The following is a 16,200-nucleotide window of genomic DNA, read 5'->3' on the forward strand; positions in this document are numbered from 1 at the left end:
TGGGCTGGGTGGGAGACTCCAGCTTCACGCTGTAGAGGTCAAGGATCACAGCGGTCTCAGAGGGGGAGCCTCAGCTTGTGTGTGTGTGTGTCCGCGTGTCCCTCATTAGCAGCTTCAGATGGGGTGGAGGGGTTCTGAGCAGGTCAGCATCACACCACCGAGTGACGTGGCTGCATGTGCCAAGCAGAGGAGGGGAACAAAACAGGGGAGGGGACGGAACCGTGAGGTTAGTTCAGCGGAGTTACAGGAATGGTGGCTTAAACGGAGGTATTCAAAGCAGCAGCTGCTGGACCTTCAGGGACTCAAAGATGCTAAAACAATGCCCAGGGTCCAGGTACCTTCTGGGCCATGTCTGTGTCTAAGATTAGAGCTGGAAGAGACTGCTGAGAAAGGGTCTCCTGATCTTTCAGGTTTCACGGCAGTCCTTATGTTCTGATAAGTCTTTTTGTTTGACTGTTATAGTTCTAAGAACATTATCTGATGACCACCAGGCCCTGGGGAGTAGTTTTCCACTAAGATGCCCCTGGGGCTCTCTTGATGCCCTCCCCACTTTATTTAGAGCATTGTGCTTTCCACAGTGCTTGAGTTACCCAGGGTCCTCAGGATCCAGATTTAGAACACTTTGTTATCTCAACACATTTCTAAAAAGCAAAGTTGTAGACTTTTCAGTTCAATAAGGAAATAGTATTTTTCTCCTGTTTGTTGACTAAATACTTAAAACCATCCTTTATGACTTCACAGTGTTGCTCTTTGGCTAAAAAAAATTTCAGAGGTTCTTCATACTTTCCTGCAGCCACTAGAATGCTCTGGTAGGAGCCAGAGGTGGCCTGTAACTCCCCCGTCAGGGCCTTTCCTACAAGTGGGTGAAGCTCATTCTGCACGCATGCCTGGGCCCAAACTTTACTCCTGGAAGCTTCTCTCTGCCCCCACTGCTGTCCACATCCTGCTTACCACTAAGCTCTAGACCCACCTCCTCTTTATCTCCAGCAGCTACCTTCTCCCTACCCCTCCATTTGTGCAGTCTACAATCCACTGTAAGCGATCACGGCTATGGAATTTCTGTGGATGTGTTGCTAAGTGGGTTGGAGGGAGGGCTAACCCTCCTTATAGTACTAGGGGAAAACTTTACACTTCAATAAAGAGGAAGCAGCATCTCAAACCAAATCACCACTACAAGAATAAGCAAGGAATCCTCAGCAAAATGCAGTCAAGGTTCCATGACAGATAAGACCCAGCCCAGCCCCAAGCAGCAAGGAGAGACTGAAATGATTTAAAAGCAGCCAGGAAGAGGTCATAAGGCATTAATACAATCATCTGGCAGAGGACATGGCCAGAGGGCAGTTGTCAGTGGTCCTGTGTGGACCCTAGATGTATGGAAAGTTACAAGAGGAATGAATGAATTGGGGCAGGGTAGGAAGAGGTGGTGGTGAGCCTGCAGGAGGAGGAGGGAAGAAGAGGAGGAAGAGGAGGAAGAAGAAGAGGAGGAAGAGGAGGAAGAGGAGGAAGAAGAAGAGGAGGAAGAAGAAGAGGAGGAAGAGGAGGAAGAAGAAGAGGAGGGCTCTGGGAAGCGGGAATGCTAGGCTGCCTGTGGGCAGTTTGGCTGGCAGAGGGGCCATGTTTAACTGGGGTAGCGGTTTGGACACCCAGTTAGGAGAATAGATCTTCTTTTCTGGGGTCTTATGTGAGGTGATACTTCCCTTGAGCCATGGCTAGGACGTGATCTTCACTGACAGCAAAACTTAGTATGAAAGCTTATGGGTAGGACGCTGATTTTATGGAAACAGCCCACGTATTTAACTCTTTAGAAAAATCTGCAAGGGGAGTATTTTTCTCACACTACAGATAAGAAACTTGACTTTGGGAAAAAGTACAGAATTAGGTTAAAGTCCCACAGCCAGTAAGTGTTATGGTTGGGATTCAAACTCAGGTTTCCACTCCTAAGGCTTGGTCTGTCCCACAGCGCTTTTGATTTGTCAATGCACACTCACTGAATGCACCTAAGATACGGCTGCTCATGTTACTTGACCTTGACTGCACACCGGAATCACTTGGAAAGCTCACATCCCCCACCCAGCCCCAGCTCCAGCCCCAGGAAGTTTGATTCAGTGATTGAAGGAGAATCTGGGAATTGGTAATTTTGTGAGCGCTTCCTGAGGTGCAGGGTTGAGGATCATTTCCCATTGACCCCGCCAGCAAATCTCCACTCCTGAATGCCTCACTGCCCAGTAGCCTACCTTGGCCCCTTCTGGCCACAGTGGGCCCTGCTCTGTTCCTAGCTAAATGTGGCAGCTCCTTTGCTTGCTCTGGGGGAAGGCAGGAGGGTCCCCCTAGAAAGCTTCCCCAAAGAATGCTCTGCCTGCCTCAGCTCGGTGAAACAGCCGAGAGACTCTCCACCCACACCCACTCCACTACAGCCTTTTCCGAGGTCAGATTTCCCCTGGAGCCAAAACAATGCGAGCAATTGAATGCATGCTCACGCAAAAAGTTAAAAAAAATGGCTCTCTCATTGTTGCATGGAGCAATTTCATTTCCTGAGAAGCCTGACTTGCTGGCCTCTGTTCCCCTCCCAGCCTCATGCCTGCTGCCTCCTCTGGCAATCCAGAGGGCTGCATGCTGTGTCTGTGGGGCACCCCTAGCAGGGGTATACCCTCAGAGGCACCTTCCAGGGAGGGGTGGATGGAGCTTCTGGGGCCTGGAGGGTAGGAGAGGGAGAACTTGGTGGGAGTCAGAAGGTGCATGCAAAGGGATGAGAGGGACGAGAGATTCCTGGCAGAAAGCCCCAACTTCTTCTTTCTTTAGGCTATTGAGAGGAGCTCATGGGGTAGCTTTCCACTCATCTGTCTTCCTTAACTTTTTCATTACTGTTTCATCATTTTCAGTGTATGAATCTTTTACTTCCTTTCCTAAGTGTTTTATTCTTTTTGACGCTACTATAAAAGGGATTGTGATTCAAGTTTTTTTCCGATAGCTCATTATTTGTATATAGAAATGCAACTGATTTTTGTATTTGATTTGGTATCCTGTAACTTTATTGACTTTTGTTTTAATTATAATAGATTTTGAAAGGAGTGTTTAGCATTTTTATTATATATGACATCCTGTCATCTGCAAACAGGCACAATTGTACTTCTTCCTGATTTGGATGACTTTTATTTTCTATTTCTTTCTAGTTGCTCCAGCTAGGCCTTCTAAGACTATGCTGAACAGAAGTGGTAACAGTAGACATTTTTGTGTTGTTCCTGATCTTGGATTGGAAAGCTCAATATTATGAAAAGGTCCATTTAAGTGATTTACACATTCAATGTGATCCTTCTGAGAATTCTAATGGCATATTTTTTACAGAAATATTTTATAATTCTAAAATTCATCTGTAGTCAGATAAAACCCCAAAGAATAAAGCAATTTTGAACAAAGAACAAAGCCAGAGGCATCACATTTCCTAATTTCAAATACATTACAAAGCTGTAATAATAAAAACAATACAGTATGGCCATTAAAACAGACTATAGACTTCATGGAATGGAATAAGTGACTCCAGGAATAAATCCATGCATTTACTGTCAATTTACTCTTCAACAAGGGTGCCAAGAGCTCAGCTTGAGAAAAAGACAGTTTCTTCAAACACGGTGTTGGGAAAACTGGATATCTATCTACACACAGAAGAATGAAATTGGACCCTCATCTCACACCATATGCAAAAATTAACCCAAGTGGGGTTGAAGACTTAGGTGTATGACATGAAAGAATGAAACTAATAGAAAATATAGGGAAATACTTGATCTGGGCAATTATTATTACTTTTTTGGCTATGACTCTAAAAGCATAAGCAACAAAAGCAAAAACAGACAAGCAGGCTTCTGTCAAACTAAAAAGCTTTAGCACAGCAAAGGAAATAATCAGCAGAGCGAGAGACAACCTATAGAACATGAGAAGATATTTGCAAAGCATATACCAGATAAGGAATTAATATCCAGAATACTGAAGGAACTTCTACAATTCAATGGCAAAAGTTCTAACAGCCCAATTAAAAAATAGGCTAAGGATTTGAATAGACATTTCTCCAAAGAAGACATGTAAATGGCTAGTAGATATAGGGAAAGACACTGAATGTCACTAATCATTACGGAGGTGCAATCAAAACCACAATGAAGTGTCACTTTACACCTGTTAGGTCTCACTTTACACCCAAAAACCAAAAGAGCAACTGTGTGTGAGGATGCGGAGACTCGAACCTCTGTACAATGTTGGTGGGAATGTAAAATGATGTAGTCACTGGGGAAAACAGTATGGAGGCTCCTCAATAAACTATAAATAGAACTACCACGTGACCAGGCAATCTCACTTCTGAGTATTCAAAAGAATTGGAATCATGACCTCAAAGAGATGTCTGTACTCCATGTTCTTGTCAATGCTATTGAAGGATAAGCCAAGATATGAAATAATCAAAATGTCCATCAGTGAATGGACAGGTGAAGGAAATGTGTAAAGCATGCACAATAGAATATTATTTGGCCTTTAAAAAGAAGGAAGTCCTGTGATATGCAGAAACATCAAAAAACCTGGAGGACTCTATGCTTAGTGAAATAGTCCAGTCACAGGAGGACAAATACTCTATGATTTCATTTATACTAGATGCTTTGGTTTGGATATAGTTTGTCACCTGAGGGTTCCTGTGCTGGGAGCTTGGTTTCCAATGTTGTCAGGGTGGAATGTGGTGAGGAATCTTTAGGAGGTGGGGCCTAGTGAGAAGTAATTAGGTAACCAGGGGATGCTGCCCTCAAAAAGTATTAATTCTAGTCACGTGGACTCAGTTCCTAAGAGAGGGAATTGTTATGAAAAGAGCAGGCCTGACCCCTGGATTACTTTCTAGCCACCTGTCTCACTGTGAGCTCCTTCTCTCAGTGCCCCTGCTGTGGGGTCATCCATCATGATGCGGTACAGCCAGCGACGCCCTAACAAGAGCTACTGCCATGCTGTTTGAACTTTAAGCCTCCAAAAGTGTGAGATATGTAAAACTCTTTTCTTTACAAAGCATGCAAAGTTGTAGATTTTGTTATAGTAACATAAACAGGAATAATATATTAGATCCCTAAAATAGTCAAAATCTTCAAAGTGAAGAATAGAATAGTAGTTTCCAGAGGCTGAGGAAATGGAAATGGGAGTTGCTAGTCAATGGGTACAAAATTTCAGTTATGAAAGATAAATAAATTCTACAGACCTGCTATATAACACGGTGCCCTATTTATACTTAATAACAATATCCTATTTATACTTAAAAATCTAGTAAGAGGGCAGAGCACTTGTTAACTGTTCTCACCACAATAAATTCTTTTAAAATAAAAAAAATGAATTTGCTAAGCCAGGTATGGTGATACATACCTGTAATCCCAACATTTAGGAGGCTGAGGCAGGACGATCATGAGTTTGAGGCCAGCTTGGGCTACATAGTAAGACTTTGTTTCAAACACAAATTTTAAAAAAGCTTGCTATAAGCAAACAGGAGCTGTAAACAGCAGGACAGAGAGACACATAGTTTTAGCTGACCAATAAAACCATTCAATCACTTTGAAAATCGTCTTGGCAGAAATGATTTGTTTTTAAGTCATAAAAGGGCTCATTGCAAATTCTCCTTCTTCATCCCTCAGGACAAACCTCTGAGTGGCACATATTATTAATGGAAAAATTGAAATCAATTCCATAAAGATCTCCTGGGCTCCTGGTGCTAAGTTGTGGGCTAAGAATGCAAAAGTATGGGTACAGAATAGCGCCCGCCCTGAGGTGAAGTGGGGCGGTTAGGTGCAGGGTCAGAGATTCCAGTATTGATTCTGCCACTTGATGGCTGCTTTGTCCTGAGCAGGTTGTGTGACCGCTCTGTTTCCTTTGGAAAATGTGGATAGTAATCTGCTGGGCGTTGTGCAAATTAAAAGAGAAAAGAATGCCCAAAGTGATTTGCGCAGTGCCTTCCCTGTAGTGAGATGCGCTAATATTGTTACTAAATATAACATCAGGCAGTGCAAAAGGCAGCAAGGATGGAAGACACTGTCTGGCTCCTCAAGAGTGTGCTGGGTTTCAAATCTGGACTGGGGAGTGTCACGGATGTGGTGACTTCAACAGGGCCTGTGAGGAAAGGTCCGGGCCAGGAAGATAGATACAGAGATGACTCTAAGGTTTCAAGTTTGAGTAACTGAGAGCACAGTTAAAATGCTTGGTAAAAATGCTACTAGGTCATTTCCATCAGTGGGAAAAGAATTACCCAGGGGACTTGTCTTGGGACAGGGGGGCTCTGAGACCTGGTGCCCCCCAGACTGACAAGCCTGGGGGCTAAGCATCTGTTCTGGGCCCAACGATGAAGGTGACCTCTGTGAGCAAGACATTGAGATGGGCCAGTTGTGAGGGCTTTCTTCATCTAGGTTTGTTCTAAATGAGACTCTTCACACAGATGGCTGGTGGGTCTGTGTTTGACTCAGGGTGAGGAAAGAAAGGGGAGCAGAGGCTGTAGGTGTGGGGAGAATATACAAGCAAGGGCCAGAGCAGGTGGCCCATGACCTTGAGAAAAGACACAAGTAGGAGAGTTGAGTTCAGGGGTGGGACTGCTGCCTGGCTGCACTGAAGCAGGAAAGGTGGGCTGGGTCCATGTGAGTATCTGGACTGGGCAATGGGGACTTGGGGTGTGGTTCCCCCACCTTGTCAGAGGAGCTCCAGGCAAGGTGGTCCTAGTGGGCAGCTGGAAATGTGGGCCTAGGGGTTGCCCTGGGAGTTAGGGAGGCTGGTTGGGTGTTACAGATTTGGGGTCAGCCATCTGCATGGGCCCAGGGGGAAAAGCCTAAGCTTTCCCAGCATTCAGTAGGCAGCAACAGTGCTTTTGACTCTACATACCTCCATAAGCTGCTTCAGCCTGGTTTGGGACCGATGATCAGGCCTGGATATGAGTGAGTGTGTGTGTGTGTGTGTGTGTGTGTGTGTGTGTATGATATGGCAAGTGACTGCAGGAATTCATATGTCTGCTTGGGGCCTGGAAAGGCCTCAGATTCCCCCAAGGGAATGAGAAGATTCCCTAGGGCACCTCTCCGTGTCCTCATCTTTTCTTAAAGCCTCATTTTGGGGAAGCTGAGTTCTCTTCTGGAAAGTGCCCTGGATGTGGAGTTCAGGAACTCCAGACCAACCGTAGCATGGACTGGCAGTGTGTGCTTGGGCAGGGCACTCAGCCCATGTCTCCTGTAAGATTAGCAAGTGCTTAGTCCCAAAGCCCCATCAGCCTGGAGGATGCTCAGCTCTCTGAGAGTCAGGTGGCAGGGCCCTGAATGCGCTTTCTGAGCTTTTCCTTCCTTACTCGGCCCTGTTTCTCTGGCACACTCAGGTCCCTCTCCATGCTATGTCATCCTCCCTAACCTCTGGCCCAGAGGGAGGCATGAACCCACTTCACAGATGAGGAAAGCTCAGAGCTCATGAGCTTTCTCCCAAGATAGCACAGCTAAAAGCTAGCAGAGTCAGGATTTGAATCTAAGCAGGGTCCTGGCCCCAGGGTTGCTGCCCTAGCCTGGGGCTCTGGTTTTTTTCTTTTACAAAATGGTGAAAGCCATAGATGTCTTGTTTATTCTTTAAGATTACACAAGCATGGTATGGGTCCGTGTTTGTCAAACTGTTCCAAAAAGCTTAAAGTACCAAACAAAGGTGCATTAGGAAGGGCTGTTTCTAGTCCATGTGGACCTCCTGGCACCTTCCAGATCTCACACCAGAAAGTTTGCACCACCTCAGGCAGTGTGAAGTGTCTCAGCCCACTATAGTCCACTTCCTGCCAGGGGCAGGTGACAACAACACCAGGAGTGGTCTAGATCATGCAGAGGGAATGAACTGGAGCAATTAAGGTCACTGCACTTCAACAGTACTGCTCCCTGTCTTGAAGTGACTTCTCAGGGGCACAGGATAACACAGGTAAGGATGGGACAACCCCTATGGCCATCTGAACAACTCCTTACCTCCAAAAAGTCATTGCAAAGAGATGCAAAAGGCAAAGCTACCTGCCCTCTTGGTGCTGCTGTGAGATGTGGCTGTGAGAGGGAGCACAGTGGGGAGAGGATGGGGGCTGAATCTGTGAAACCAGTCTGAATTCAGGCACGTTTGTAAGGAAAAGAGGGTTTGCCCACAGCCAATGGCAAAGACTGGGGGTTTTCAAAGCATGCCAGAGGGACTTGCATGCTCTGCTTTATAAATGGGTGCCCCAAAACACTCATGAGTTTTTCCCTCCCTGCTTTACTCAAATTGCTCACCTATCTCTTTCCAGTCAAAAGCAAATGCATCCCTTGATCCTCCTCTTCCCCTTTAGCAAACCAGTTCCCTGTCTCTGCTGCCTTTCACAGAAGCCCTCCTGAAGGACTTGCCCATGCTCCTGTCCTGTCCTCTACTGATGCCCAGGTGTCACTTCCTTATTGCCAAATCCAGCACACTTCTCTTTCCCAGTCCTTTGGCTCTCCAGAGGCTGTCCCTCCCTATGTCCTGGTGGCCACAGAAGACTGCTAGGATGGGAGGGGACAGCACAGGTCGAGTGCGAGCTCATGTAGAAGAACTGCTGTGATGGTCCTCACAGACTCTTCTAAAGACTTCTCCATACCTCAGGCTTCTGGTTGAGTCTTCCCTCCCTGGCCACTCCTCCTCTGTAGCCCCTCTCCACCCACACCCACTTCTGGCCTGATGCCGTCCCACCCCCAGCCTCCAGAGCCAGGTGTACACTGACACTTCCTATGTGTGAATTCCATCTCCAGTGCGACAGCCTTCCCAGGCTATCAACCCTTCTGCCCACCAACCACGGGGCAACCCAAAGGACCATCAATAGGTGACTCACATAGAATGACCTGAAAACTCCCTGGCTATCATCTCATACGATCCTCTTTCAGCACCCACCATTTCAGAAAACGCAGCCACCAGGATGTAAATGGTGACCCCTCTTCCATTCCACATGAGCATGTCCTATTGGCGCTAACTCAAAAATACAAGGAGAACCCAAATGCACCTTTCTCCCTCCTGACACTCACTGCTGTATCCCCAGGCACCAAGCTGGCCCTGGATGACACCAATAGTTTCCAACCCGGCTCCCAGTTTCCACTTTTGCCTCTTTCAATTCTAGCCTCCCAGAGCAACCAGACTGACCGTACAAAGTGTGGAATAACATCTGGCAGGATAAGTACCCCATAGAGTTTTTTTGAATCTCAAAAGTTTCCTGGTTCTTCTTATTCATTCCTTTTTCACATGAAACCTAGAAGCATGTTCTTTTTTTTTTCCTTTTCCATTATCGCATCATTATTTGTAGAAGTACGTTCTTTTTAAAACAATCCAATGGTAACCAAATCCAACCCAGAGATCCATTCATTGAAACAACACCTCCTGTCTGTAATCAGTATTCTGGATTAGGAATTACCAAAGTTAACAATACTCTGTAAACTCAGTAAATATAAACCTGGCTTTAGAAGCAGAAACATGGGGAAATACGTTTCTCTTTATCAGACGATCCATCCCTTTACAGGTGATCCAACCCCACAGCTCCCGCTTGCGCCTGCCGTTTTCACAGGGGTGGGGCGAGCGAGCTGGGGCGGCTTACCTCCCTGAGGCAAGTGTAGATGGGGCACACCAGCACGCGGAAGGGCTCTCCGGTGCTGCTACGCATGGTGCCAAACACCTCACACAGGAAGGTGATGAAGCCCAGCCAGCGTTCCACGTCCTGCTGCTGCAGCTCCTCGCGCACCGTGAAGTCCTTCTGCGGAGGCACAAGAGACTGTGTCAGCCTCGCCGGGGCTGGAGAAGGGGTTGGATAAGACCTGTTCTGCCCCACAGGCTGGGACAGCAGGCGAACTCCGCGACCTAAATGAGGGGCTTGGGGGGACCTGTGGTCTCACTGAGCGAAGCAGGAACACCCTGTCTCGCGGCCACCGCATCTCTTCTTCAGGTGTCGCTGGGCCAGGCGCCCAGGTTTCTCTCCTCTGGGCAGTGCCTAGACCTGCACCAGGACACTGTCCTTTTTATGGAGGAGCTCCAGCCTGGCCTTGCTGGCCCCATTACTGAGGAGGGGGTGACACCCTTCCCAGCCTTGTCACCTCCCCATTCAACTCTGCCTGGCTGAACTCTGTCCCTTTCCCTAAATCAGACCTCTCCACAGGACAGGCTGAGGGGAACACTGTTTGCCTGCATGGGTCAGCAGTTGGTCACAGAGGCCCATCTTAGCCCCAGTATGAGCTAGAAACTCCAAGTAAAGCCCCTGCCCGCAAGAGGCATAGAAGCCTGTAGGAGAAACCGAGTGTTCACTCACTCATTCATTCCTTTCTCCTTCCTGCTTAAGAATATGTTTGCTGTATGCGGGACATTACCCTAGGGGTTGGGATAGGAGACATTCACTCTTGACTGTAGTACAAAAGAAATGATATTAAAACTATCAGAGGTATCCGGTAAAGGGACTTTGGTAGAGGTAGGAGTTAGTATTCTCCACTGGATTCTGACATGGAGACAAGTATCTAGAAAAGTCAAACTCATAGAATAGAAAGAATGTTGACTGCTAGGAGCTGAGGAGCAGTGGGTACAGAGAGAGTCATTTAATGGGCAGAGTTTGTGTCTGATAAAATCAAAAAGTTTTGGAGACTGGTAGTATAGTTAAAATTACTGAACTGAACACTTAGAAATGGTCAAAATGGTAAATTTTAGGCTTTTAAAAAATTACCCCCCCAGAGCCGGGGATTTAGCTAAGTGGCATTGCACTTGCCTCACAACCACAAGGTTCTGAGTTCAATCCTGGTACTGAAAAAGAAAAAACAAAACAAAAAACCATACAACTTTCTTGAATGTATGTTCCAGCCAACAAAATCATGGTATAGAAGGATGCAAAAGGAAAAATTGAAACGGAAACCAGATAGGCTTATGAAATTAAAATAAGTAATTATAATTTTAATTAGAAGAGTAAGTCAAAAGCTAGAAGTAATCCTTGGAAAAGAAGATATTTAATTTAAAAATGTATTTAATTTATTAAAAAAATTTTTTTGAGACAGTCTCACTATTGTTGCCCAGGTTGGTCTCGAACTCCTGGGCTCAAACCGTTCTCCTGCTGACCCACCTGAGTGCTGGGACTATAGGTGCTCATCTCCACACCTGGCTGATATCTGATTTTTAAATGTAACTTAAATGATAATTTTGTAGTAGCAGTTACTTAATAACCCAATATTAAGTTACGACTGGTGGGAAGGGGACAAAAAATTACACAGTACAGTTTCCTAATTTAGACCATGAAAGCTGATAGATGATTGCTTCCCTCAGTTTGATAATCAGAGAAATATGTTAAAATATGCCCTTAAACATGTTAAAATTAAACACTAGCAACCACTAGCAGAACAGAAAACAGAATTTATAAAATAAATGAATGGGTAAAAATAATCATGGACAAGTGAAAATAAAATTAAAGCAGTAGTAAAATCAAAGTATCTTTTATGATAATCATTTAAAAATTATAGGGTTATCAATATAGATAAAATATTGTTCATAAATAATATAAATTTTATATACCGAATAACATAGACTGAAAATACATAAAAAGTTATTGAGACTTAAGAAAAAATTATATTCTGATAGGAACCACTATAACATTCTATTATTGGTTGAATGGGCAAAAATTAATTAGATGACTTAATACAATAATTCTAAATTGAAAAAGCCTCATAGTAAGCCATGATTTCACTATAATTTTCAAGACTTAGAAATTGTGGGAGCTAGCAGGCCATGGTGGCACACTTTTGTAATCCCAGCACTTTGGAGGCTAACGTAGAAGTATCTTTAGTTTGAAGCCAGCCTGAGCTACATAGTCAGTTTAAATCCAGCCTGGATTATACAGTCCAACCTCCCCACCTCAAAACAAACAAACCCTCAAGAAAAAACAAAAAGAAATCGCACAAATTATATACTGGGGCCAAAAGTTAACAATTAAAAATAACCAATTACTTAGCTACTTAAAAGTTATTCTCTTAAAGAAAAATGGTAATCAAATATACAACAGGTTATTTAGGCAATAAAAAGCTGCAAAAACTTGTGGGATGTGGGCAAAGCTATAATGAAAGGTCAATTTATAGTCAACTATTTTGGCTATTAAAAAAAGAAAGGAAGAAAATATGTAGCATATACTGTGTTGCCTAATATTATAGATACAAGATATATATGATTATTAAATGCATAACATGTTCATGACAGGGCTGTAATTCATATATCTTGCTGCCTGGTGCTCTGAACCATGGTGGTACATGCATTAGTGTTCCACTGGCTGGCATGGGCCAGTCATGTGTGTACTACTGGTGGTTCAAACCCACAAGAACACATTAAAACATGGTAATCAGGGCCGGGGATTTAGCTCAGCGGTTCGGTGGCCTGCCTTGCAAGTGCAAGGACCTGAGTTCGATTCCCGGTACCACAAAAAACAAACAAACAAAGAAAACCACATGGTAATCAAAACTTCCATGTGCTGTAAGAGACAATGGTTTTCAAAGAGAGTATGAAAACAGTAATGTAAATGTCTCATATTTTAAAAAGGTTGAGTACATGTTGAAAATTTGAATATTTATTTAATATTTAATAATATAATTAATATTTAATAAAACATATTAAATTTAAGATTACATGTGGATCACATTATATTTCTATTAGACAGTATTACTTCAAACATTCAACTCAAATTTATTTTTTTATACTTTTTATTTATATTTATTTATTTATTTTTGTATCAGGGATTGAACTCTCGGGACCTTGCGCTTGTGAAGTAGGTGGCAGAACCACTGAGCTAAATCCCTGGCCCTCAACTCAAGTTTAGAAAATCACTAGCAACTAAAGAAATATAGGAAAGGACATAATACAGATAAAGTCAGAAACTAGAACACAAAGAAAGGAAGTTTTATATATAAAATTAAGAAAGAAGGAATAAAATTAAATTAAATGTGAAGCAGATATGGAGGAGATAAAAAGTAATAAAAATATGACAGTACTTATAACTGATTTGAAAAATACTGATGAAATGGGCAATTTTACAGAAAATAATATTACCAAGCTTTACTTAAGAAACAGACAAAAACAAAACAACATAAACAAAAACCATACAAATAAGTTCTCTAATCTTATGATTTCTATAGATAAATTCATTCATACTTTCAAAAAATTAAGTAACTGCTTTCCTTTGGAAACTGACCAGAACACCGGAAAATAAAATCTTTCCAGCCAGCTCCCTATCACCCAAATCTTATAATGACAGTAAATTCCACATGAGGAAGTCTATAGCTAATTTCTGTAATGTGAATAGATGTGAAAATCTTTAATGAAATATTAGCAAATAGATGCATTATAACCACGTAAATTTTTATCCCAGAAAGACAAGGATGATTTAGTATCAGGAAATCTATGAATGCAATATATTACATCAATATGCCAGATTAAAAAACAGCAGCAATACCCAAGACCCTTGAAAGGGAGGAGGCAAAATTATTAGATTATATGTATGACAAACCCCAGAGAACACTCTAATAAAGATTAGAATTAATAAGAGTTTAGTAACAATAATAAGAATATATAGAATCACAATTAGTATATAAAAATCAACAACTTTTTTATGACAGGATTTACCTGTGAGACATTTTAGTACACAAAACTCATTTATTAAAGTAATAAAGTGAAGTGGCATTATTAAAAGCTATGCAAGATTTCCATGAAGAAAACTGCAAGACTAAGCAGAAGGATTTAAGAAAATGTTTTGAAAAACTGAAAATATGTAATATTCTTAATGGTGAGGCAGCATGGTAAAGATGGTAATTCTCCCTGGATTGTTTTAATGCACATTTGTACTCCAGGCTCAAAAAACAGAATATTTTATATGTAATTTAAAGAAGAACAGGAGAAGTAGCTAAAATCAAAACAAAACCCAATTGGAGAGAGTTATGTTACTTTTAACCTATTCTAAAGCTTTAATAATTAATTAAAAGGCTGTAGGACTGACAGCGTGGGCACCTAGATCAGATAGCCAGAAATAAATTTGGCATCCATGAGGGTTTATCCCACAATCCCAGGAGGATCACAAATCAGTAGCAAAGGAAGCATTATTCACTCAAGCAACATTGCAGGGACAGCTGTCTAAAATCTGGAGGAAAATAATTTACAGTCTCACTTCATACTGGGACCTGAAATGAATTCCAGATGGAATAAAGAGGTACATTTTCTTTCCAGAAAGACAAACCATAAAAACTTGAAGAAGATGAAATTGAGTATTCATCAGATTTCTGGATGGAGAAGAGCTTTCTACATGAAAATGAAAGGAATGCATCAAAATATTAAAAACACACTTAAAAGGCAATTGATAGGCTGGGGAAAGATTTGCAATAAATGTGACAAAGGGTAATGCTCTTAATATACAAACAGTGTGTTTAAATTTGTAATAAAATTACTAACTCCCTCATGGATAAATAGGGAAAGTACATTAAATGGTGAATTAACATAAAAATCTCAATAAATATGTGGAAGCAAATTAAATAACAGTAGCAATTAAATGAATGTAAATATATTTTCCCATCCATTAGATTAGTAAAACTTACAAAAACAGTAATTGTCAATGCTGGTGAGGATGCAATGAGATTGGAATTCTCATATGTGGGCACTGTGCACTGTATCACTTTTCTGAAAAATGTGTAAGCCTTAAAAGTGTTCTTATTGTTTGATCTTGCACCTTGGGTAATTATCTTAAAAGAAATAATTAAAAGTAATAAGAAAAATAAGTATAATGGAAATAAAAATTCAGCAATCTAAGCATTCAAAAGTAGGGGAATGATTAAGTAAATGGGATCCATGCATTCACTGAAAATTATGTTTATGAAAAGATTATAGTAGCCTGAGAAAATATTTATATAATATTAAATAAAAAAGCAAAGCCAAAATTACATGTACTATATAATTTCATCTATGAATTTTTTTAAAAAGAAAAGAAATATTTAAAAAATATTTCAAGTGTTTAACAGTAGAAACAGTAGTTATTTTTCAATAGTACAATTATGGATGACTTTTATTCTTTAATTTTTTTCTAGATCTCCCTAATTTAATGTAATCATTTCTTTTTTATAATCAGAAAAAGTTATGGAGTGTATGACCCCTTTCCCTGACTTTTTTTTTTGTTTTCTTGGAGTAGGACAGTGGAAGTCTTGGAGGTGACTTGGCAGCTAGCTGCAATATGCCCCAGAAGGGTGGGGAAATGGGGTGTGAACATGCCTGGCCTGCAGGCCACCATAGCCAGCCTACTTGTCTCCTCTTGATACATGTGTTGGAGGTTGCCAACTTTTCCTCTGAACAAGGAGCCCTTTTCTGCCAGCTGAAACTAGCCAGTCCCTGGGTCTCCTGCTCTGCCCCCACCTCAGCCTCTAGCATCCAAAAGCAGCAAGGGGCCTCACATTGGTGGCAGCCATTTCAAAGTCTGGTATTTGGCTCTAGACTCTCATCTGACTGGCAGGCTCCCTCCTAGTAACCCCTAGTGCTTTTCCCCAAACTTTAAGGCTACCATTTAAGCCTCGTTTCCTGCCTAAAACTATTTATTGACGTACTGCTATTTCCTGCACCGGCCACATCAATAAGCCCTGAAAGCCATTCAGTGTCTCAGGTTTCTCAAAGCATTCTGGGAAATTCTTCCCGCTCTGGATAACCACATGAACTCTGGCATGGTGGAGCCCTGTGGCCAAGCCAAAAACAGCTGTGTACAGGCAGAGGGGGAAAAACACCCCCACCCCCACTACCCTGCGGCAGCGGGCAGCCACAGCAGGGAGATGCTGCTGCTGAGATGGGGGAGGGGCTGAGGCACAAGGACCACAGTGTATTTTTACGTTTCCTGAGGTCGATGGGCAGCTCCCCCACACCAGTCCGTGCAGACTCACCATCATTCTGTTCTCTCTCTTTTCAAACAAGTGACCAAGGGAAATTTGCCCATCCCAGTGACTCTGGTTTGTTCCTGTCCAGAAAGGAGGCTGCTGTTGCTGTCCCCTCCACCCCCTGCAGTGGTGGGGTGGTGGAAGAGAAAGTGTACTTTTAGTTACTGTCCGCATGAAGTTTCTTTCTCCTTGAGAAGGTGGGATGGATCCCAGGCATTCTTCTCGACAACCGGTTGGGGAAGCCTAAAAGAAGCATTTGAGAGAATTCTTTTTTTTTTTTTTTTTTTTT

General features: G+C 42.6%; 1 protein-coding gene and 1 long non-coding RNA gene across 15 annotated transcripts in view; one reads left to right on the forward strand and one right to left on the reverse strand.

Moving 5' to 3' along the window:
- Ctif (cap binding complex dependent translation initiation factor) overlaps nt 1-16,200 on the reverse strand; it is a 296,184-nt gene that overhangs the window by 30,043 nt on the left and 249,941 nt on the right. For 13 of the 14 annotated variants that reach the window (XR_004514784.1, XM_033757493.1, XM_033757492.1 and 10 more), the window contains one exon: nt 9,593-9,748. The exons of the other annotated variant lie outside the window; for it this stretch is intronic. Coding sequence is in view for 12 of the 13 variants with exons in the window: in XM_033757493.1 (XP_033613384.1) it covers nt 9,593-9,748 (156 nt within the window). In the remaining variant the exon portion in view is untranslated. The remainder of the gene's footprint in view (nt 1-9,592; nt 9,749-16,200) is intronic. 14 annotated transcript variants of the gene reach the window in all.
- Nucleotides 1-16,200, forward strand: part of LOC117283758 — an 88,396-nt gene that overhangs the window by 11,517 nt on the left and 60,679 nt on the right. The window lies entirely within an intron of this gene.

The sequence above is a fragment of the Fukomys damarensis genome, unplaced genomic scaffold (assembly GCF_012274545.1).
Source record: "Fukomys damarensis isolate Sample0158 unplaced genomic scaffold, DMR_v1.0_HiC HiC_scaffold_30, whole genome shotgun sequence".
Classification (NCBI taxonomy): Eukaryota; Metazoa; Chordata; class Mammalia; order Rodentia; family Bathyergidae; genus Fukomys; species Fukomys damarensis.